The sequence below is a fragment of the Garra rufa genome, chromosome 1, assembly GCF_049309525.1.
Source record: "Garra rufa chromosome 1, GarRuf1.0, whole genome shotgun sequence".
Taxonomy (NCBI): domain Eukaryota; kingdom Metazoa; phylum Chordata; class Actinopteri; order Cypriniformes; family Cyprinidae; genus Garra; species Garra rufa.
Window position 1 is genome coordinate 14,703,030 of NC_133361.1, and position 25,270 is coordinate 14,728,299.

Consider the following 25,270-nt stretch of genomic DNA (forward strand, 5'->3'; position numbering starts at 1 on the left):
AGCCAATGTCGCCACTCCTCCAGAGCGAGCTTGATGGCCAGTAACTCGCGGTTGCCGATGTCGTAGTTCCTCTCCGCTGGGCTGAGCTTCCGAGAGAAATAGGCGCATGGGTGGAGTAATGGAGGAGTACCGTGGTGTTGGGACAAGACAGCTCCGACGCCAGTAGTGGAAGCGTCCACCTCCACCACGAAAGGGAGATCTGGGTCAGGGTGAGTCAGGAGTGGAGCTTGCGTGAAAGAAGTCTTGAGGGACTGGAAGGCTGCGGCAGAATCTAGAGTCCACTGGAGAGTCCGAGGTTTTCCTTTTAACAGATTGGTTAGGGGAGCAGTGATTAGGCTGTAGTTTCTGATGAAGCGACGATAGAAATTTGCAAATCCGAGGAATCTTTGTAGTGCTTTGACGGTGGTGGGTTCTGGCCAGGAGACGACTGCAGACACCTTCCTCTCGTCCATGCGAACTCCTTGCTGGTCAATTACATATCCCAGAAATTGTACGGACTGAAGATGAAATGAACATTTCTCGGCCTTGAGATACAATTGATGCTCCCGGAGTCTCTGCAGGACCTCCGCAACGTGTTGGCGGTGTTCGGCCTCACTCCGGGAGTAGATCAAGATGTCGTCTATGTAGACTATCACGAAGTGGTGTAAAAACTCCCGGAGTACCTCATGGATGAAATTTTGAAATACGGAGGGGGCGTTGACCAATCCATAGGGCATGACAAGATACTCATAGTGGCCTGTTGGCGTCACAAACGCGGTCTTCCACTCGTCCCCCTCACGTATTCTCACAAGGTTGTAGGCGCTGCGGAGGTCCAACTTGGTGTATATCTTGGCCGTTCTGAGTTGTTCAAGGGCCGCAGGGACGAGACGAAGTGGATAGCGGAATTTGACGGTTCCTTGATTCAGAGTCCGGTAATCGATGCATGGCCGCAGCCATCAATCCTTCTTAGCCACAAAGAAGAAACTGGATGCTGCGGGTGACGTAGATGGCCGAATATACCCCTGACTCAGAGCTTCTTGTATGTACTCCTCCATGGCCTTAGTCTCCGGAAGTGATAATGGGTAGATCTTACCTCTGGGCATTGGAGCATCCGGAACTAGGTCAATGGCGCAGTCTCATGGCCGATGTGGAGGTAGCTGGGAAGCTCTCTTGGGGCAAAACACATCCTGGAAGGAAGAGTAGCAGTCTGGGATCTGAATGGATTGTTTCTCGACAGGACTTTCAACTGACGTGACGTATAGAGGTAAGGATCTCAGGACAGGACGTGGAAGTTCTGGAAAGCAGCTAGTGGAACATCCGGGTCCCCACTTCACGATTTCGTCATTGCCCCAAGAGAGGATGGGATTATGCTTCACCAGCCACGGGCGCCCTAGTATGATGTCCATGGAGGCGCCCTCCAGAACCAGAAACCGAATGGACTCCTTATGAAGAACTCCAATCTGTAGGGTGACGTTCTCACATTTGCGATGGATCCGTGTTCGAGCTGTGAGTTTGCTGGTTATGGGTTGGATTTGATAGACTGCAGATGATGCTTCGGTACGGAGTTGGAGCTGGTGACAGAGGGTGCCCGAGATGAAGTTTCCTGCTGACCCGGAGTCGATGAGAGCCGTGACTGTAATAGAAGACGACAGAGTGGACAACTGAACATTGGAAGTCAGCGGGTGAAGATTTTCAATTTCAGAACACAGACCACTCACCAAGGATCGAACTGGACGAAGGGGGCAGTTCAAACGGACATGTCCGCTGGCACCGCAGTACATACACAGACCCCGGGTCAGCCTTCTCTGTCGTTCAGCCGCGGTGAGTTTGCCAGCTTCCAATATCATGGGTTCTGGTTCTGGAGGACTGGAAGACTCAGACGAACGGAGGAGTGCAGCAGCAGTTTCGGTGTTGGTCTGGTAAGAATTGATGCGATCGGAACATCGAAGAGACTGTTGAATGAATTTTTCCAGGCCCATTGAATCATCCAAAGCTGCTAATTGCAGACGAAGTTTGGGTTTCAAACCGAGCCGGTACTTGGTTAACAGAGATCGCTCATTCCACCCACTGGCAGCAGCTAAAGTACGGAAACGTAATTGGTATTCTTGAGTGGTCATACCTTCTTGTTTCAAGTGGTAAAGCTGTTCCCCAGCGGAGATTGCCTCATCTGACCTCCCAAAAACTTCTTTGAAATGAGCGATGAAATTTTGAATGGTACTGGTTGCTGGCCCGGCCTGGCGCCAGATGGTGTCAGCCCATTTCAGAGCGGGTCCGGTGAGTAATGACGTGATGAAGGCAATCTTGGATTGATCTGTAGGATACAAAGCAGGTTGCATGGTGAAAATCAATGAACATTGTAATAGAAATCCGCTGCACTCCTCCGCCCCGCCTGAGTAGGGCGCTGGTCGGGCCATGGGACTGGTTGGAACGGGTGCCGAAGAAGTGCTGGGTTCCGGTGGAGCTGTGGGAGGAGGTGCTGAAGGAATGGAGGTTGAAGATCCTAATAACACTTTGCGAAGAGAGTCTACCAGTTCTTGAAACGGATCCATATTGCTCATGCTGATGCTGTCTTGGTCCGGGCTTCTGTTAAGGAAGCAGACGGACGAGAGAGAGGTAAGTGAACACAACGAGGTTTATTTACAAAACAGCAGAGCAATGAAGATGTTGACGTGCAGAGCCGGGTGAGTAGAACTGTAGAGATGCAGTGTTATTCTTGAATGGATCGTTATTTTGATTGAAGATGATTTCTCTTTGCAGGAACGATGAGAGGAGGACTTCGAAGAGAGACACACACACACCGGTGGTGTTTGAGAAGCCGACTTATGGCACACACGCACACTGGAGACTGGACGCGGTCGATCTAGGAACAGACTGGAACAGAGCAGATAAACAGGTAAGTAGTCACAGGTAAGTAGCAAGGTAGGTCTTGTGAACTTTGGCAGAGTTGCACAATGAGTCCGCTTCGAACAAACGAGCCCAGACACTGAGAGCTGTGCGTGGTGTGCTTTTGTGTGCTGGCGTTGATTGCGTGAAGGTGCGTGACATTAGTATTCAGGCGAGAGTGATCGCTGTGTGAGGGAGGTGGAAGAACCTGGCCAATCCATGACAATATATATATATATATATATATATATATATATATATATATTGACTGAGCTGTATATTATTAAAACACATGCAAGAGACATAAAAACGTTATGATAGTGTTTAGCTATCAGCATTTAAATGAACAACTATGCAGGTACTCTCCTGGGATTACCAGGCTCGGAATTTAAATTACATGTTTTTAAATAATATGAATCTGAATGTTCATGCAGCTATTATTATTATATGTTGCAATTATAATTCTTCTCAAATTCTGATAAGAACGAGGCAGTAGTGGAGACATGAGCTTCAGCGGAAGTTTATGAGCTGCATATCATTATGCATAATTATAAAGAACACTCTGTGCATGTGGTCAATTTGCACCCTCCAAACAATCGTGGGGTGTGGCCCAATCCAAGGCTTGTTGCGAACATTTTTTTTTTTTGTCTAAAATATTATCTATTGTGTGGTGTATTTTGTGGTTTCAGTTATTTAACTGCTCCCAATAGAGATGGAGAAGCACTGAACCCAAATCGTAATATATCAAATAAGTTTGATACAATTTTTTGCTTCTATAGCTGAAACTTGGCAGAAACTGAATTTTTTTTATTAAAAAAACACATGGGAAAAATTTGTGATAAAAAACTTTCCCATGTGAAACTACCTCATAAAGGTTCTTCAATTGTTTTGCCTGTGTAGCAAAATAATGTTTCTCCACACACAAATATTTGTAATCTATTTGTTAACTAACATTAATAATCATTATTACAACTTCAAGGAACATAATCAGCAATGGTTTTGGTCTTATTATTGGACTACCATATAAGTAGTTCATATATATATTAACAGACAGGTAATTGATTAAATATGTGACATTAAAAACAACAAGTCCGTTTAAACAAGGTATTTCGTGTGTGTGTGTGTGTGTGTGTGTGTGTGTGTGTGTGTGTGTGTGTGTGTGTGTGTGTGTGTGTGCATATAAACCCAACATGTGTGTGTGTGTGTGTGTGTGTGTGTGCGTGTGTGTGTGTGAATAAATAAAGAAATATGTGTATGTATGAATATGTAGAATATTGATTTTCATTATAAAGTAATAAAATCAAACCTTAGTATGAAAGTGTTCTGTCTTTGTATCATATTCAGTGATGAGCTGCAAATGAAACTTCCTGACAACTCTGTGTCTATTTATAAGGTTTACTGTAAAACTTATATCACCTGACATGGTAAGAAAAGTGAAATCCCATTTTCATCCCATCCAGTCAGACAGGTTCTCATAAACATAACACACTGGTAGACCAGTCGAAACTTGCATCAAACTCTGAAAGGCACATAGGCTCAAAAGGGCAGAGTTTGCAAAACTCAAAACTTTCTCGCTAGTCTAAAAACAGCTTATATTAAAGCCAATCTGCCAAAATTACAGCTTGTGGAATGTGCAACTCGATGATGTAGTAGTGTGGCTAAACAACGCCTCCACAGATAAAGATCTATGACTGCTTCCACAGCGGAGGAACACAGACTAGAACTTAAATGCATTTGGAAATCTGAGAACACAGCTGACTCTAAGAAGATGGAGAAAAAGAAAAATATACGAAAGAGATTGCTGTTGCTGCCGCTGATCCAGCTGACTACAGAGATTGCTGACAATCACGGCTGCCATCCTGCATCCTGGTTTCCAGGGCCTGCACTCCAGCGAGCCGAGTGCACAGCTGTGCAAATCAGGTCTAAAAGACCAAATGTCTCTCACACAGTCGTTAAGAGTATTCCCTTGGGATGTCTTTCTGACCATGTGCCTCTAGATGTGGTGACTTCCTTACTTCTCTCTATGGACACGATCGCTGACTCATGTGTCTGCCACAAGCACATGCTGAGTTGGCTTTTGTGGTTGGTTCACGCGTTAATTGCGACTGTATGATTAAGGCTGCATTGAGATTGGTCCACGAGACGGCTGCTTTCGTCCTCTACTTGGCCTAGCCCGGCGGGCCGCAAAGGCTCCTCGGCCGCCTCGGCTTACTGCCTCGACTTACTGAACTCTCCGCCGGGCAACCCGGGCAACCCCCTGACAGTGTCAACATATGCATCCAGTGTAGGCAAATGTCACCTGTTAAGCAAGTGATATGATGTATAACTATTCATTGATGGCTTGCTCTTGAGGAGGTCATATGCAATGTATTTGCCCTGTGACGTCACAAATCCCCCAATATCAAAACGGCTCGTTCACATTTCCATGCACTGTACTAGTGGTGTATTCTTAACTCTGCCTACAATTGAAAAGACACTCACTCACTCTAATTGCTGGTTAGCCCACGCGTCACACCCTTACACAGACTTTTTGTGTCATTCAGCATCTTGAATTGTATAACAAATGTCTCAATTATTTTAAAATGTGACAGCTGCATATAAAACCAGTTCACAATAAATTAATGCAGAGCATTTATACTAAGTGATCACTTAAGAATAATAATGAATAATAATAACAGTGTTTACATTATGGTGTTCAAGCCCTGTAAATGTATGCACCATTTGCACTGCAGAGGAAAAGAAGGTTTAGAGAGGTGTAGCTAAGACTCTTTTCACTTTTCACACTTTTCACCACTGATAATTTGAACACTAATGCAGTCAGCAAATGGACAGATGGCAGTACACCAAATATATAAATACAAATAATTTATTTGCTTCAGTTGATTGCAATTCCAAACAGTACGCTTCATGACTAAATATGAAATATGTAAACAAGTTTTGAAGAGTGTTGACATAAATCCTAAAACCAACAGGCCATTCTTTAAAAAGTACTTCAATCACTTCAAGAAAGAATTTGCCATGGCATGTGAACAAGGAAGTTGGAAAACACTCAGCTGGTTAAGTGAACAGGTTTGACAGGAGATGTGTGTTTTCAGCAAGGTCGTTTTCACTTACGGTTACTCTGTAGATTGTACATGTACTATTTTTATCTTTGATCTGATATTATGTATGTGGAAGGGCACACACTGTATCTTCAAACGAATTTTAAAGATACATTTTTCAAATCTATTGTTGAGCGGAATCAGTTATTCATATCTTCTGATATATATCTGACCAACAATATGAGTGTCACGCCCTTGGACTGTCTTGTTGGTTTCTCCCAGTGTCTCCCCCGCTGTTCTGTGTGTTTTACTTTCTCCTTGTCCAATATTGGACCTCCCCTCATTAGCTTGATTCCCTACACCTGTTCTTGTAAATCAGTGTCCTTTTATAAATTGGCTCAATCTATCCCATGCAAAGATCTGAACAGGACAGGAGTTTTTCAGTTTTCCGGCTAAGGCAGCATAGGTTAAGCTTATGGGGCTGTCACGTGATGAATGAACGACTCAAACCCAAAGACTCTAGAGATGAAATAATCAATTATATTTCCGGCTCAGGCAGCATAGGTTAAGCTTATGAGGCTGTCACGTGATGAACGAAAGACTCAAACCCAAAGACTCTAGAGATAAACTAATCAATTCTATTTCCGACTCAAACAGCATAGGTTAAGCTTATGGGGATGCCACGTGATGAACGAACGACTCAAACCCGAAGACTCGAGAGATGAACTAATCAATTCTGTTTCTGGCTTAGACGGCGTTAGTTAAGCTTGTATGGAGCTGTCACGTAATGAACGAACGACTTGAACCCGGACAGATAGAGGTGAGGTGAGATATGTATAGACTGAAGACCCAGGTAAACAATTAATTAATCGTTTCTGTTTCTAATAGCATTATAGTTTTGTCTTGTTAGTAGCGTGACCAACGTTTGTGCAAGCAGTACATGTGCTAGGGAAGTAACACATGGCTTTTTAGTTATATTTTGGTAAAATGAACGAAAAAAAAAGATTTGTTCATTTTGCTGAACAAGACTCAAAGATCCGAGTCAGTAAAATGATCCGAACTTCCCATCACTACATCTCTCCACCATGGCTCTTCCCTCCTCTGACTTTGCCCTTGGGCCTTGTCCTGGCTGGTCTCTGGACCTTCATCTGGCTCCTCCTGCTCTGGGCTCCTCCCTGGCTCCACCCTCCTTCTACTCCACCCTGGCCTTATGGACTTTACCCCTTTTCTATTGCCTGTTCTCCTGATTTCCTTTGTCTGCTATTATACATTGCTTGTGTTAATACTCTCATGGATTACCTGTATTTTTCTTTGTGGATTATATTAAAAGACTGTCTTGGTTATTCCTGCATCGTGCAATTCCCCAGTTTCCTGGTCCGGTGTTAATGTTATGTAGAGTTTGTTGTTCTCCTGGTTCTCCTGTGTTTATCTTATTAAAGACTTTGTTTACGTTACTGCCTCTAATGTTAATTTCTTTTGGAAACTGCTGTGATATGTATTCATTGGTATGTATTTCACATCTCACAAAAAAGTGTCCCCCAAGTATGTTTTTATTATGAGGCCAGGTAGTTTACATCACATTATAATTTGCATGAGATTCCATTGATGTTTTCCTCAGAAGAGCTGAATGGTTATAATCTGATGAGTTTCTGTGATCTTTGACAGAGTCAGGATCCAGTGGCCTGGGGACCGGAGTTTGCTGCTATCTCCTGTGATGTGCTGAATATTCGCTACACCGTCCTGACATCCAAGCAGCTATCGCTGAATCATCAGGATGAAATGAGAGGAATCCGATCTTGCCAGTCTTAGACCTTTAACAACTTAGAGCAAGGCAGTATTTATAAGTATTTAATAAGTTGAATGTCCATGTCTCAAACCAGATTGGTTGCTGTCGAGGAGGCTGTTCTGTGTGAGAAAGGTTGAGATTAGTTTGAACACAGCTTGTTCAAGTGTTTTTGCAATATGTAGTGGACCGCGCATTCCAGGGCCCAGTTTATGGCAAGGGCCCCTCCCTGGCCACAATAGTGGACAGAGGTTTGCTACATTTTGATTGGATCTTGGTGGACTAACATAAGCAAACTGTCCAACGCCATCAGATAAGAATGCCAGGATAACTGCCAGACACCTCTTTGAGGGCAAGAAGAGACCTTTGGGACAAAAACCTGGGAAGGACAGAACTTCCTATTGGTCAAGACGCAGTTTCTGCCCTTCACCCACCTTGAAACTGCTTCCTAAGGTTTGGTCCTGTGACGGTCATAAAAATTCCTTAGGATCTCCAGACGCAGCAGCAATGGGTGAAACAAAAAGAGATCACAAAGATCCATCCAAATCCATTCATAACTATGTTTTCAAATCTTGAACTGATGTGAACCATAACACACACATCTTATACTTATTCAGAGAAATAAGTATTCTCACTGAAAGCGATGTGTAGTGCAACATATTACACAAACTCAGCTGTTAATGGACAAATGAATGCATGCATGACAGTTCAATCTTTTCCCATCATGTTTGGACTTAATGTGTTCATTACATGACCAAATGTTTTCTGATTGTGTTTTGGAAAGTGAGAAATGCACCAGTAAAACATTATTGACACTTTTCTAACTTTGTGTTTGGACTATGCAAATGACTTCCACAAGAGGAAAGAAGGGTGTTCTACCCCATGTCCCCCGCTCTGATGGAACCAGCCAATCACAGCATGGAAATGGAGAAGCACCAAATTGCAATCTCCTCCTCATCGGAAAGTTATAAAGGTACCTCTCCAAAAGACACTCCTTGTACTGAGTCTGACCTGCAAGGGTAAGACATAACAGTTACAAAGTTCTGAGTCTGCAACCTGTGAAGGAAGAGACACTAACAGTGCACCAAAGTTCTGAGTCTGCGGCCCGTTACAGGGAAGGCAGCAACAGATAACTAAGTACTGAGTCTGAGTCCCATCGGGGGAAGACATAGCAGTTACACCATTTCTGAGTCTTAGGCCGCAAGGGTGAGACAGTAACAGATCGAACTTCTTTTTGAGTCTGCAGCCCATTACAGGGAAGGCAGCAACAGATAATCGTACTGAGTCTGACCTGCAAGGGTGAGACAATAACAGCTACACCTCTGTTCTGAGTCTGAGGCCCAGCAGGGTGAGACACTAACAGAGCACCAAAGTTCTGAGTCTCCGGCACGTCCAGGGGATGGTAACAGATCAAACTTCTTTCTGAGTCTGCGGCTCGTTACTGGGAAGGCAGCAACAGATACCTCCATTCTGAGTCTCCAGCTCCACAAGAGAGAGACACTAACAGACACAACCCTTCTGAGCCCACTGTCCAGAGAGACAGAAACAGATGCTCCACACTCCCAAGTCTCCAGCTGTGAGTCAGCAGCAGATACGACCACGTTCTGTCTGTGAGGAAAGAGATATTTTCCACGTTCAGAGTCTTCGTCCAGCGAGGCAACCACAGATGCAGCACGTCCTAAGTCTCCATCCGAGAGAGACAAAGCAGATTGACCAAGTTCTGAGTCTCTAGCCGAGAGAGGCAGAAGACCAACAGACATTTGCAACAAGGTTGAGCTCCAGCAAGCAAACCTTCACTTCAGGTACCTTTGCTTGCGTGTTCCAAGCTAAGGGCCTTCAGCACCTACATCAGGGCCACATCTGCGTGTTCCAGATCTTAGGAACCTTTGGTGCTCCAGGAGATCAGCGTCCTACAGCGCTTCATGCTCTAGGCTGTCGAAACGGATTCCTGCTCCTTTTCCCACTGACTGCTCCCCGCACAACCAGTGGAAGAATTCACCGCCACCGGACTGCTCAACCAACCACAGAGAACGTAAATATCACTTCCAAACCTCTTCCAGAGACCTTGGCATTGTTGTGTATTATCAGTATATGATCTTTCTAATTTACATTAGATATTGTATAGCTGATTGCAGTTGATAACAAATAATAGCTAATTTATTTGTTTGATGCATACTAAGGTTCTTTACCTTATTTGTTTCAGAGTAGCAAAAGTTTATCTTTCCATAAGATAACAAAGCTATGACATAGCAACACCCAACTGAATCACATTTTATGCATCTTATGCACTTTATTAATTTTGCATTTATTGTATTCATTTAATAGTTGATTACTCTTGTCTATCATTTGTTAATAAATTTATTTTATTACACTTGTGTCTTCCTTGTGTTGATAATACAGTGAGAGGTTCTACAAGTTAGATATCCCACCAATCTTTCTTATGTGATGTACTCATTACCACACATTAAGTGACATGTGATCCAAGAATCATTACGTCATCTGTGACGCGAGTACCCATCACTACACTATTTCGCTTTTCTAGTGGGCGAAAGCAGAACTCACTACATAATTGGCATCCCTAGGTGGGCCAAGTTAAAATGAGATGAGTCTCCTGTAAAATTCACTACAAGTGAAAGGAAGAAGATAAACTGTTCTGTTGTTCATCTGTAGAGATGGGTTAAGGGTGGGTTTCTTTGGTAGAGAGGTTATACGAGCTTGTTTAAATGTAGAGGGGAAAACACATGTGTGAAGGTATGTGTTAATGATGTTAACCAACTCAATTAACCAACCTTTTTTTTTTTTAATTGATACTGGATCAAAATTAGTGTTACTAAAACAGTATCAAAAGGAATACAATACTAATCATTCAATTCAAGTTTATTTGTATAGAGCTTTTCACAATACAAATTGTTTCAAAGCACCTGTACAAAAAAAAAAAAAAAAAAAAAAAATGTAGGCTACTACAATATATTTAGTAGCTTATTAGTGGTGATGTTAAGTCGATGTACATATGGTATAAATATTAAAAACAGTAATGATGTATTCAAAAACAGATGATGAACACTAATAGTAATGATTATGTGTTGCAATCAAACTTGTAGAAAAATGGTGTAGTGCTGTATGTTGTTTCAAGGCTGGCATCATCGGCGGTCCTCTGGGGGGTTGGCATCATCTCTTCTTCTGAAATCATGAAGGGTGTCTGTACTGTGGTCAGAGTGCCGAACGCCCATTGGCACGATTACCACACGGTAAGCATTTTATCAGCATGCTAGTAAGTAAATTTCTGTAGACTTTCAAGTAATGCATCTGACTTTAAAAGAAATTAAAATTTGCCCTCTTTATTGAATTCTCTAATCTGCTTGTATGTGATTTATAAACCAGGGTGAAGTTGTTGGAGAGCGAGGACAGTTTTTGGACATGGATGCACCACTAGAGAAAATCAACCTGCATGTGAGAGGAGGACACATCCTGCCTTGGCAGAAACCAGAGACCAACACACAATTCAGGTGAAGAAGACAATCTGCATCTTTATTAAAATGTGTGGCATTTTTCTAATGTTGCATAGTATTTTTTTTTCCACTTTCAAAGGGTTTTCAGTCTTACTTCCTGCACAAACACTAATGTTTTTATTTTTTCTTGTAGTCGTCGAAATCCTTTTTCTGGGATGACGGAGAGGGAATTGGTAAGTTATATTTGTTTGTATGTGTGTAGGAATGGTAATCATGAGGGGTTTAATGGTTTTAATTTCACTCGATCACAATTCAATTAATAATTTCTTCAGCCCTGACCCATTGAACAAACATGGCAACATGTTTCTCTGGCAACATTTCTGCAGTGTTTTCAAAGTTAAAAGAGAGAGGTGCTAAAAGCACATGTGGTTTTATCTGAAATGGCAATCTGGCAATGTTTTATTAAGTTGGTTTTCTCTTTTTTTTTCTGCTTTACCAGGTGCACTACAGAGCACGTTTATGAAATCAGAAAAGCTATATATGAAGCTGGTTATGTGATACAAATGTCAAAATAAATTATATGTGATTTAAAACATTTTAGATGAATCAAAAAGGCATGTATTTACGATGAGTCTGTGTTGGATTCATTACTTTTTCCTCATAAATGCTATTATTGAAGAAAGCTGTGTGTGTAGTTATTTCAGATTTGTTTGGATTGTGGTTATTAAATCCAGTAGGGCATACAAGATTGTCCATCTGTACTGGACACCATTTCCTGTTGTTTTCATTCTGTTCTAGTCAGATCTAAGTAAGTGAATCTCAAGAAGCATGTCATAGTTTTTGCAGTTTTTGCATGTCTGAGTTTTTGCTATGTGATATTATTTTAATGATCATTGACTACATTTCCCCCCACAAAAAATGAGTAACAGCACCCGTTACTCAAGTTACCATGAGCGTGACTGGGATGCCAGATGTCAACATGGAATTCACATATAATGCTCAGGTGAGATTTTTCATGCAAACATACACTTTAACTAATTTAAAAATAGTTAGTAATTAAAAAAAGTGAAATAAAAAACAACATTAAAAATGTAAAATGTAATGTAAATGTAAAAATTACATTTAAAGGTGCCATAGAATGCATTAATACAATGTAATCAAGATGGCGGCGCGTGCACACGCTGTTGCTTCTCTTTCTCCCGACCAAACAGTGTTTTCGTGTTTTTCATCCTGTAAGTCGCAGTGTTTTTGTACGTCTTCGTCGCGTTTAACTGCCCTTAAGCGCATTTATAGCCGAACATTTTTGCTCGACATCGGCAGAAACAAAGTTTTAAAGTTGAACTCTGTGGACGCTGAAGAGCTGAATGATCTGGGTCTGCTCCGGAGGCCTACCCAATTACCGACCCCCACTCCTGCACTTCGCCCACAATAGAGGCGCCTCAAGTGGTGTGAGAGGAAGCAGAAGAGGGATAAGCACAGAGGTATCCGAGCTAGGCTAGCGGCTAGCCCACACAAACCCACTATACCTTCCATCCTTGTGGCCAACATACGCTCATTAGACAACAAACTGGATTACATCCGACTACTACGTCAATCTCAAAGGAATGTAAAGAACTGTTGTGTTTTTGTGTTCATGGAAACATGGCTCAGCGACAGTGTCCCGGACCGGCCAGCACACAGCTCCAACCTCTTCATCAAGTTTGCGGATGACACGACTGTGGTGGGTCAAATTAGCAACAGGTATGAGACAAACTACAGAAGCGAGGTGAGCCGCCTGGCCACGTGGTACGGAGACAACAATCTCTCTCTGAATGTGGAGAAGACGAAGGAGATTATTGTTGACTTCAGGAGAGTGCACACTTAGCATGCTCCTCTGACCATCAACGGTGCGTCTGTGGAGAGAGTGAGCAGCACCAAGTTCCTGGGTGTGCACATCACTGAGGATCTCTCCTGGACAAACAACACCACTGCACTGGCCAAGAAAGCACAGCAGCGTTTCTACTTCCTCCGCAAACTAAGAAGAGCAAGAGTACCAGCCCCCATCATGTACACATTCTACCGAGGAACCATCAAGAGCATCCTGTCTAGCTGCATCACTGTGTGGTTTGGTGCCTGCAATGCGTCCTGCCAAAAAACTCTCCAATGCATAGTCAGAGCAGCTGAGAGGATCATTGGTGTCCCTCTCCCCTCCCTCCAAGACATCTACATCACACGTCTAACCAAAAAAGCCCTCTGCAAAGCAGCCGATCCCACCCACCCAATGCAAAGCTTCTTGTATGAAATGTTACTGTTTGTATGAATTTCTCCTTCTCTCACACTCCTCGTCACTCTGGAAGGGGAGGCAGTACCGTATTACTCATTTCTAACAACTGGAAATATTCAACCCATTCTCTTCTATGCAATTACAACTCATTTGAATCTCATTCAGTCACTATAACATTATATATATCCAGTTTTGCGAGTACATTTACAACCCTAGGATTTGTCCCAAGAATGAAATGCTCTTTTATTGCCTTATTTGGAAGGTCTGTAAATATTAATGAGGGGCTCTGCTCTGATTAATTGTTTCACAGAGCTGCTCATCTCAATAGCTCACACATAGAGGAAATTTATATTTAATTACGGAGCTCTAGACGCTTTTAAAATGCGGTTAATTGAACCTGCCATTTTGAATTAGCGACATATTACTCTCAGTATTGTGATCGCATGTGCTCTGTGTAACGTTATAATGCAGCGACACAAGTATCACACATATTTAGATGCTTGTGAGTGATGCTCAAGATCTGTACATCATTGGCCATCATCAGCCCAGTCATCTCTCTGTTTAGGTGGTAAGTGAAATCTTATGTACTGGAATGTAACAGGCTACCGCTAGCATTAAGCTAACCATGTCCCTTCAATGGCTTGCCTTATTTGACTGATGTACTGAAGTTAATGATGATTGGGCGATGTAAATATTGGGGCGTAACTATTAATGATTGGGACTATTGTGTAATAGTCGGTGTTATGTTGGAATTTACCTATTTTTCAGTGGTCTTTTGCAAACACCAGATTTATATAAGAAGGAGGAAATGTTGGTGTTTGAGACTTATGGTTTGTCATGTCCATGTACTGAACTGTTATTATTTAACTATGCCAAGGTAAATACAGTTTTCCATTCTATGGCACCTTTAATAATTAATTCACTCTCTCTTCCTCTCCTTCAGATTCAGGAGTTGCAGTTTGATGCAACATCTCAATCTCTCACTATTGAAAAGCCTTTCAGAATCACCTGGAAGACAGCTCAGACTTGGATATTATATGGTTCTTGTTTCGTTTTGGTTTGGATCTCATATTATAAACTAATAGTGGTTGAGTGTTTTTAGGCTGAATGTTGAAGACTTAATCTTTAATGCTGCCATTTGGGGAAGTGGGAACATAATGATTACCATTAATTATCAATAATCACAGCTTTTTAACAAGAAAACTTCTCAGCGCCGGAGAAATGGAGACTGTAAATTGACTGATGCTGTAATAATTATTATGGAGTTTGTACAAAGTTTCAAAAGAATTTTAGATTTTAGAATTACAGATTTTAAATAGATTTTAAAACTGCAATAAAGTAATTTAAACCTCAGTAAGGCTGTGACTGATTGGACTTGATTGTATGGTTTAATATTTGGCTTAACATTTCTTTCCTGCATGCACACAAAGCAGACATCAGTAAAAAGTCAGGTGATTAAAACAGTCAGTGTCTAGTCAATTACTTAAGTGCAAACTTCCAACACACACAATTGTTACACACATTCACAAATTATCTAACAATAGATCAGTCTAGGGGTTTAGAGAAAAGTTAACAACAGAGAGTCAAACATTAAGTTTGATCATTGATTCAACACTATAGTTAACAGGTACATGTTCAATAAATTCACAAATGAAACAAAAATTGATTAGAACATTAAAATATAGTCTCATGTCAAGGTATCGGATGTCAGTTTTTGAGAAATTCAAACTATTATATAGTTTGCTATTATATAGGAAGAGATATTATTGGATATTATGGAATTAGATAAGAAGGAAATTCATTTAAATTAAGGCCAGCAAACTTCCATTTTTTGTTCCATCTGGAATACTGATGCATATTAAAATATTATACCACACCATTTGGAATCCTGACCCACATAAAAAAGCTGTACATTTTCAATAAAATTATTAATTTTGAATACAATTTTTTCATAATATAACAAATTTTAGTTAAACAAATTGTTGTAAAAAAAATGTAAAAAGTGGTTTAATCTGAAGCCCTGCTGTATGGGTTTTCTTTGGAAGAGTTTGTCTAGGAGTGTAGTATCCACCTAAACTATCAATTGCATCCACTTTTGTGTATTGTCTCCAGTCTTCTGGGATCGCACCTTTCCCCTGAAATAATTTATCATAATGCTTTTCCAGATCATTCTGAAATCGGCACACAAACCACTTCCAGTAGGGCAGCTCAGAAAGGTCAGGGGTGATGCTCCAGTCTGCATAAACTCCTTCTGCTTTTCTGTAGTTTTTAAATGGAAACCACTTACCCAATGACTTAAAAGTTTTACTACTTGTCACTAAAGTTGAGCAAAACTCGGTACAAAAATTCTGTGTTCCTTTGTGATAGAAGCCATTGAGTCCATCAATACGATGGAAAGGAACATTGTGGTCTCCAGGGTGGTTTTCTATGGTGTTGGTGCAGGTGGCTTTACAGAACGGACACTGAACCCAACAGCACTGACAGAAGTGATCAATCAGAAGGTCATCTGGTCTGTCCTTATAGTCTAGCTTCCACAGAAAGTCTTTGAAATAACCACTTATATTAGAAATAATTGCAGGGAGCTCCTTTCTTATTACATCTTCTATCAGTTTCACATCAACATCATCATGTTTGACTCCACTGAGGTCTTTTTCAGAGAAGATCAGCTCATCTGAGAGCTGCTGTGTGAAACTCTTCAACCACAAACCAGCATCACCTCTGTTCACTTGAACATGTTCAGTAGATACATGAGCTGCTTTCATGATCTTCTGCTGCAGGAGTTTAATGTTCTCCTTCATCTTGGGTAAAACACTGACACTGAACTTTTCAGTGATGTACCGACTGACTTCATCTCTGATGAAACTCTTGAAGTGATCTCTGGGATTATGAATATAGTTCAAGTAATTGTTAAAATCCTCTTTTTCTGCCAGTGTCTTCAGGATGTGTTTCTCCAGATTTGATCTGTTTCCATTCAGTGATTCACAGTTTGATCTCATTTCATCTGCCAAATCTCTGGCAGTCTTCTTACACACACTCTGCTCAATGTGTTTTTTAAGTTTCTGACAGATGATCGCTCCAAAAATGGCAGCTGATGTTGCTCCATGGCAGTATTTTTGGAAAATACTATAATACTCTTCTTTCTTCTTCTTAACATATACTACAGGATCATTGGCTTCTCTGAACAGTCTGTGTTGGTCAGTGATCATCTTGTTCGTTTTCTTACAGATGGTAAGGACTAAATATATGATGAATTCATTCTTGAACACATATTTCACTGGACCTTTCTCATGCTCTGTTGTTTTTTTCTTGATGTAATCTGTGATTTGTTCAATGTAGTTTTTGTTGTAGCCCATCTTTGTAATGTTAAATGATCGAACAAGTTTGTCTGTCTGCTGAACAACATCTGTGACTAATGTTCGTATTTGGGTTTCATCATCTTTAGACAGAATGTAACCAAACTTCTCTGTAGTTAATCTGTAGACATTAGTTAAAGCTCCCTTTAATCCAGAAAATCTCTTTAACAGTACATAATCTGAATAACTGGGCACAGACAAAATATCCCCCCAGTGGTCTACAGGAACATCTTCATATGTGCCACTTAAGATCTTTTGCACATCTTTCATTATGTCAATGTCTCTGATTGGAGGAGTGTTTTTGGAGAGGTCATTCATCCACTCATTCCAAAACAAACTAAACTTACTCTTAAGTGCTTCTTCATCATTAGCTTTGCCTTTGAGATTTAGGGCAAGTTCTTTGCTCTTTTCATAGTAACTGTTTTCACGATATGTCCTCTCAGCAGCAATCTTTTTCTTTAGTTTTTTCTGTGGGAAAATGTTGTTTAATTTCTTATTTGTTTCCCTCACAATGTTTTCCTGAAGCTCTTTGATTTTGATTTCAAATGATGTTTTCCACTGAATCAGTATATCTTTATCTGTGTCATTTTCGAAGAATTCAGACATTGATTTTTCCACTTCTTCACTTGTCTCCTTCAGTTCTCTGTAAAGATCCTTTTCCTCAACCTCAAGAATTGCTTCATTTTCTATTTTGTTGTGTAGTTTGTTCTCAGTTTCCATCATAGCACTGCGAAGCTTCCAGGACCACTTGCTGTATTCGGTCTCCAGTTTCCTGTAGGCTGAAATCTCCAGAGAATTTCTAAAGCTGAAGACAAATCGTTCCTTCAGCAAAGCCTCCCAGAGATCCTTAATACGGTCATTTAAGTGTGTCAGTGTCATTCCATGTGATTTTGAGGCTTGAGACATAATCGTTTCCTTTAATTGCTGAATATTCTCACAATAGTTTGGATTTGGAGGTGCCATGGGAGGGCTGCCCTCCCAGAGCTGAGCAAAATACTTTACATCTTTCTTATAATCAAATTTAATGACATCACTGAAAAAATATGCATCATAAACTTCATCTTTGGCAGCGAGTTTTGTCATCTCATCTAGTGTCTCCTGCAGTCGTCTCCTTCCCTCCATGTTTTTCTCTTCCGCTGTGATGTCTGAAACGTTCTGGTGCACAAACACACAGCTGGGATTCAGTTTGACCTGCTTCATCCTCATGAAGGCCTGAACAACAATTTGAAGAATGTCTTGTATATCAGATGGTGTTTCTCCAAAAATATTGATCAAGGTCAGATTTCCAAGACCAACAACAAATGTGGCCAATTCATTGTCATGATGTCTTGTTGATCTTCCAAGCAGTTCTAGTGCATGAAGACCCTCGGTATCGACAACTAAAATATAGTCAAATTTCAACTGTGTTTTCATCTCGTCTGACACTCTGACCAGCTGCATGAAAGCTCCTCTGGTGCACCTGCCAGCACTGACAGCAAACTGGAGTCCAAACATCGCATTCAGCATGGTGGATTTCCCAGAGCTCTGAAGCCCTAAAACTGACAGCACAAAGACTCTTTGGTCTCCCAGTTTCTGGATGAGTTCATCTAGAACTGCAGAAATCCAGATCACAGGAACATGAGCAGCATCTCCATCCATCAGCTCCAGTGGAAATCCAGAGATCATTATCTCTGCTGCAAAACTTGGGAGAAAAAAGAAGTGAGACTGCATGTCTTTCTTACATGTCCTCATGGATGAACATGATTCATAGATCTGACCAATCTCCCTCATAATGTGCTCTAAACCAAAGGCTGTCGCTTGAATTTTCTCAGATAGGCTCTCAAGTTCTGCCTGTTCAGCTTTGAATTCTTCAGATTTATCATGATTCCCTTTCAGTTTTAAAACTGTTGACCACTTTTCATCATACTTGTGGCGAAGAGCATAAAGGTCAGCTGAGATATATTCATCCAGAAGGATTCTGAGCCATTTAAGAAAAAACATCTTATTTAGAGCATCTAGAGAGTTCATTTCTTTAATATAGAACTTCATAAATTCACTGATCTCAGATTCATGCTGTTGTTGACGAATTTTCTTCATTTCTGCGTGTTTTCTACTGATGTCCATTTCTGTCTCATCTGCTTGAGGTCGATGTAGTTCTTTGTTCTTCTGACTCCACTGACGCCACAGTTTCCCCTGATGAGGCAAAAATGATTCTTTGATATCTATTAGATCTTTCTTCTCCAGTAAACTCATCATCTGCTGTGCTGCTTCTCTTCCTCTCCTGCAATCATCATCAGCTTCCTCGTCTACTCTGATGTCTGAGTGTTTGGACACATCTTCAAGTCTGAAAGTGGAAGATGTTTCTGAGAGACAATCATTTATAGCTTTTCTGAGGTCTTCAGATACATCTGACTGATTTCTGTTTTTTAGACCAATTTTAAATTTCCATTTTTTTGTCTGAATTAAATTAGATTCATCCTCTGTAAAAAGGCAGATCAATGGCTTATTGTTTCCAAATAGGTTTTCTATCTTTGCTACATGTTTGTCATTCCTGTCCAGTTGTGTTAGAAGAACAACATTGACTGAGGCCATTTCAGTGAGGATCTGCAGCTGTTTCTCATGGTCTCTTGCATCACCGTGTAGATTGCAGAACGCAACACAGTCAGTGAATTTATCATCCTGTTTTCCAGAGGGGCAGAACCAGGCGATCTCCACCACTCCATCCATCAGGACTCTGGTTCTGCTGCTGCCTGGGCAGTTCCTGTGGAAGAACGTGTTGTGTTTCTCATTGATCAGACTGTTCATCAGCTGAGACTTGGATGAAGACACAGAGTCAAACCTGAAGAAAGACACCATTGGAGTTTGTGCCTTGTAGATTGGCTGGATTTGACTGATGATTTCATTATTGGCGTTTTTCATCTTCCAGCTCTTGTTGATTTGTCTGAATGTCCAGAGAGGAAACTCAATCTGTCGTGTGAATGGATCAGGAGCAAGCAGAGGCAGAGCATACTGACACTGGGACAGTTTACTCACCAACAACTGCTTCAGGAAACCATCAGCAAAATGAAACACGGCCATCTGAACATCCATTGGGTCAATTCGTTCAAACTGACTTGTTCCTTTGTTAGACAAAGCCATTGCTTGGAAAAGATCACTCACATCTTTAGATGAGGTATTGTCTTTTCGTTGTGTTTGATCTTCCTCGTTATTCTCTATAGTTCTAATGTATCTTGCTCTGTAGTTCATCATCAATATTTTTCGTATGAAAGTCTGAACCAGTTCCTTCTCAGCACAAGACTCATAGGACTCCAATGACTGTGATGTTATCAGAAGAGCATCCCCTGTTGTCAGTTTACAATGCCTGCCTTTAAGATGAAGTCTATCAAAGATAAGCTTTGATCTTTTGATAAATTCTTTTCTTTTTTCTGGTTCAGATCTTATTTCTTCTTCTGTAATCAACCCCTGTTAATAAAATGACATGATTGATTGGAAATTTGCAATAAGGAACATTATTCAAGCTCAAACATCATCAGATTACATAATTTTAAGGAAAATTCAAATAAATTATTGTTCTTTTCCTGAGAAATTTAATAAACAGAGCAATTGCGACTGAACAAGTATGTGTTTTCTCTTTTTATGTGAAATAATTAGTATTAGTATGATTTAGCATCACTGATGTAAATGACTGACACATTTTTTCTTTCTTTTCTTCTTTCAAAATTCATTGGAAAAAAAATTAAATTACACTTAAATTTTATGAATGGGTTTGAAATGATTTTGTGAGCAAAAACACTCAATATTGGAGATATTGTGTGTACAATGTCACTTAATATTATCTTAAACATAAACTGTTTTAATTAACAATTTATTTATTTATTAACAATTTACCACTGGATAAAGAATAAAATATTGATAATCTTAAAATGAGCATCCAGCTCAATGCTGTGCCATTAGACTGACATGGTATTTTATAACCAAACTATCCAACCTAAAACCAGACAGAAATGCCCACCCCATTCAATATTTTTATCTTTACATCTTACCCTGCATTTTTCAAGTGTTAAAAAGCACTGCAAATTTCTGCCTGGACTTGAATTGTTTGAACAGTAAATCCCACCTTCTTTGATTTGATTGACCACCTCAAAAATATTTTGACGCTGAGGTCTGATAGACAGCTGCACGCTAAATAGGTAAATTATTTTGAGTCATGTGGGTCATAAATGTATTGCTATTCCTTCTTATATATTTACATGGACAGCCCACACTGTCCAGCAGCCCCCTAGGAAAATTCTCAGTGCTCCTAGTTTTCCAGATGGCCAATCCACCCCTGATTGGCTGAGAAGTCTAATCCAGACTTGGCCCACAAACTTCAACCAGTCTACAAGATTCTGCATCTACCCGAGTTTATTCCACTGTTATTCCTGTCTCCACTCACTCCAGCCAGCCCTATATCTCCTGAACCTTCTGGGTCTCTGATATTCTGCCCAGCTTAGAATCTTAATATACTTTGGATATTAATATCTAGTGCAGAATTGATGGTTAAGGCCCATTCAATTGATCATTGGCCGATTTATTTGATCAGATATAAATCAGTAATTTTGTGAAAATTCTCTATAAATACAATTACTAATTACCTTTGAGCTAACTTTACCTGTTTCCCTAACATTGCATTCATCATTAATTATTCTACAGGAGGGGAGCTCTTGGAAGACTAAAATCCTGTTTAGCACCAACCTGCTCCAACATACCTGGTTTTATATTTCAAATGTATTGTTAAAACAGACATTCATTGCTCTATTCCAACTCTTCATTCAGTTTGCACCCAACATAAATTAAGTTTCATTTTGATATTGTGCACATATTCATAGCCAGCACATACCTTGTGTGTCCCCTTGGTCATTTGTGTAGTGGTCTGCTCTGTGGTCTCTTCCTTGACTGTGGTTTTCTCTTTGTAAACAGAAGAAATAGTAGTAAATATACAAAAAAATAAAAAATTCTTTGGAAGTGTTGTGGAGTAACAAACTACAAGTAGCGACGATGGTAACATTTTAGTAGCATTATATGTGGTTGATAGTAGCAATAATAAAGCACTTCCAGCAACAAGCTATTTTCTCAGCCAAGTGATGCCAGACAAATTATTCACTCTTTTGAGTTTTCAACCCTGTTCGCATGGGATTAGTATTATCTGGGGACCTCGTGTGATTTAGAAACTACACATATTACACATATGTCTCAGATTTGCTCTTTAATATAAGTTATTCAGTATGAAACTTTTCAAAAGCATTTTGGATTAATGGTAAAGCTAAGTATGGAGTTGCTTTGCTTTTTCTCTACATGTAAACCTACATTTTTTCGTTTGCTTATATATTTTTAAAGGGATAAAATAAAAATGTAGAATACATAGAAACAAACACACACACACATGTTGGGTTTACATGTTTTATGGGGACATTCCATAGGCGTAATGGTTTTTATACTGTACAAACCATACTTTCAATCGCCCTACACCTAAACCTAGCCCTCACAGGAGATTGTGCACACTTTTACTTAAAAAAAAAAACTCATTGTGCATGATTTATAAGCCTGTTTCTTCATGGGGACCTAAGAAATGTCCCCACAAGGTCAAAATCTACTGGTATTCCTATCCTTGTGGGGACATTTGGTCCCCACAACGTGATGAATACCAGGTACACACACACACACACACACACAATCTAGGTGAAATATCGGTAAACTCATTTCTTACCCCATTCATCTTTATTCTTTTGGAAAATGTCTGCAGTGTAGCACTGTTGTTTGTTCTCACTAAACAGATGCTCAATCTTCTTCATCAGGTCTCTCATCTCTGACTCGTTGTTCATCATCTTGTTGCAGGTCTGATATCTTCCTCCAAATTTCTCCAGCAGCTGCTCTAGATCAGGGTTTTTCTTTAGATCATCTAAAATAGTTTCACACTCTTCTTGTCTCTTATAGGTGAAGAGAATCATCACAAACTGAAGAACTTTGTCACCGAACACTCTCTGAAGCCATTCAAGACCCATCTTATCAGCATCTGTTGAGTGACCCAATCGCATGACAAAGATAAAAGCATGGATTTCTTTTTCATTCAATAGTCGATTAATGAGATGATCCACACAGTCCAGGTAAAGTTCAGCCTCATGTAAACCAGTCATGTTGACCACTGAGACTTGCCGTTTTCCTATCTCACTCAATACAGGATTCCTGGATATTTCTACTGTTCTAAAACCAGGCTCATGTTCTCCAAGTAGAATGTTTTTAGATTCATATTGGATTGATGCACAGTTTCCAAATACTGCAATAGTCAGTGGTGGCTCTGCATGACCTAAAGTAAATGACAAGAATGTTAGTGTTGCAAAGTTAGTTTTGAATCAGATTTGTTAATTGTTTTTTGTTTCCTCTTTTACGTGGTGTTGATTATAAATGTGTGTCCGTAGTGTCTGGTAACATATAAAGGTATAAAATCAGCATGTTTTTGTGTCCACCAAAAACTAGCTCCACTGGCTTTTACAACATAGCATAATAAATGATATGTGGGGTATTTTGAGCTGAAACTTCACAGACACCAAAGAATATAGAATACCCAAGACATGTCACTTGTATAGTTTTGAATGGGGAAAAATGCAACGCTCATTATGGCCACGAAGCCCCGCCTTCTGAGTGAGAGAGCCAATCGTTGATTAGAAAAGTCAGCGCATCACTGCAGCTGCCGTTAGAAGTCCTGGTTGCTATAGAAACAATCGGTGCTCTAAGACGTGCGCTCAGTACTGCGCATGCGCACTGGCTCATTTAGCCAGAAAAATAAGCGTTTTTTTAATGCTATTGGAGCACAAGGAACCATATTTATGAGGCAGTTCTTGTTGGATTTCTTTGGAGATTTAAAATATGAAATTTGATCGTAAGCTTGGTGAACAGTTTTGGAGAATTTGATGTTTCCCCATTCAAAGAGATAGAAGCTACACTTGCCTGCCCGAGTAGTGTTTCAAAGATGGCTGCCGAGTGACATGACTTGCCTTAAAGGGACTTTGACAGACACATTCTGGGAATACCTGAGACTTACGTCATATCTTGTAAAAAGTGGCATGACAGGTCCTCTTTAATGGATTATTTACAGTATTCCTACAGCATATCCTACTTTCATTTTAACATACTTGTGTATAAAAAAACTCACCTCTTTGTCTGTGTTGTTGCTTGATGGATTTCTGTGAACCTTCAAATTCATCACAAACCAGATAGCATCTACTGTTCATTTGTACAAAATGCTTTATTCTCTCTCTAAGATCAGTTGCAGGGCTGCTTTTTCTATGTTGGTAATGTCTGTTAAAACATTTTTTAATAATGTCCTTTATAACGTCATTGACCGGCTCAACGTTGTCGGAATCTTGTGTTGTGAGCACCACGGTATGTTCATAAACCCTGTTAGAGAAATATTTGAGCACCTTCTCCACATGCTCTTGATCTTCCCTTGAACACTGATTATGTCTGAGAACCAAAATGACCAAATGAGGTCCTGGATCAGACAAATACACACACTCTCTCACTGTCTGTCTGATCTGATGATCTAGGAGATGCCGCTGGAGCAGGTGAGGAACGTTAATGATTGTCTTTTGAATTCTTCTTTCTTTCTGCACTTGACAAGGGGGAGCTTCACAGTCAAACACTTCTTGACCAAATATTATGTTTCCAACTCTGCAGTTTTCTTGTGCATTCTTCCCCAGCAGAACAATCCTCAGATCACTCACTGAAACACACTTTTATGAAAAAGAAGTACTAGCAAATCTATAAATGGTTGCAAAGTTGTATTTGAACTTACTCAGGAGAGGTCTCTCATTGATGTGGCTTCCTCTTTGAGAAGACCTGACAACAGCTGCAGAGCAAAAAACATTACAACAAAGCTTTAAACAGATTGTTACTTTGTATATTGTGTTAAAATAATAGAATTGAGCAGTAATGCTAAATGCATTATTTTGTAATTAAATGACAAAATTCAAGTATTTTCATTTCAGTTTCCTTAATGTGTTTAATGTGCAAAATCCAGTTACAGTTACTATTTTTTCATATTGTTATCATTATTTAGCAAGGACAATTAAAAATTCTTCTAGTCCCCAAAATGTAATTCTACCATTTAATCCTCTAATGCCCTTAACCAGTTTAGTCATTAAATGCAGTTTTTATGCTTGTCAATAACTGCGTGAAAGTACCTGTCTTTATGACATTAAAACTACCATTGAATGTGGCACAGATTATGTTAAGAGAACTAATCATGAAAGACATCGTTCACTCACATCTGCTTTTCTTGGTGGCCATTGTGTCGTCCACTGCTGTTGTCAGCGACTTTATTCAGCATTCACATCTAACATCAGAGCTTCCTTGGGGCTCTGTTTTATTGTTCATTGTCCAGTGGACCCTTGCATTCATTACTAGTTGGTTCTAGAGAAAAACAAACAAACAAAGGGATAGATTGTAGTACATTAGAAGTACATTAATGACTTTGTTTATTTGTGTAATGTTAATGTTTGTTT

General features: G+C 40.1%; 1 protein-coding gene across 1 annotated transcript; it reads right to left on the minus strand.

The window, feature by feature from the left end:
• Positions 1-14,183: 14,183 nt before the first annotated feature.
• On the minus strand, positions 14,184-25,055 carry LOC141287395 (interferon-induced very large GTPase 1-like). Its single transcript, XM_073819575.1, has 6 exons — positions 25,034-25,055; positions 24,562-24,615; positions 23,920-24,489; positions 22,477-23,073; positions 21,610-21,677; positions 14,184-20,192 (listed from the first exon to the last, which is right to left on the minus strand). The coding sequence occupies exons 1-6, from the start codon at positions 25,053-25,055 to the stop codon at positions 15,369-15,371; spliced, it is 6,135 nt and encodes a 2,044-aa protein (XP_073675676.1). The 3' UTR covers positions 14,184-15,368.
• Between the last annotated feature and the right edge of the window lie 215 nt (positions 25,056-25,270).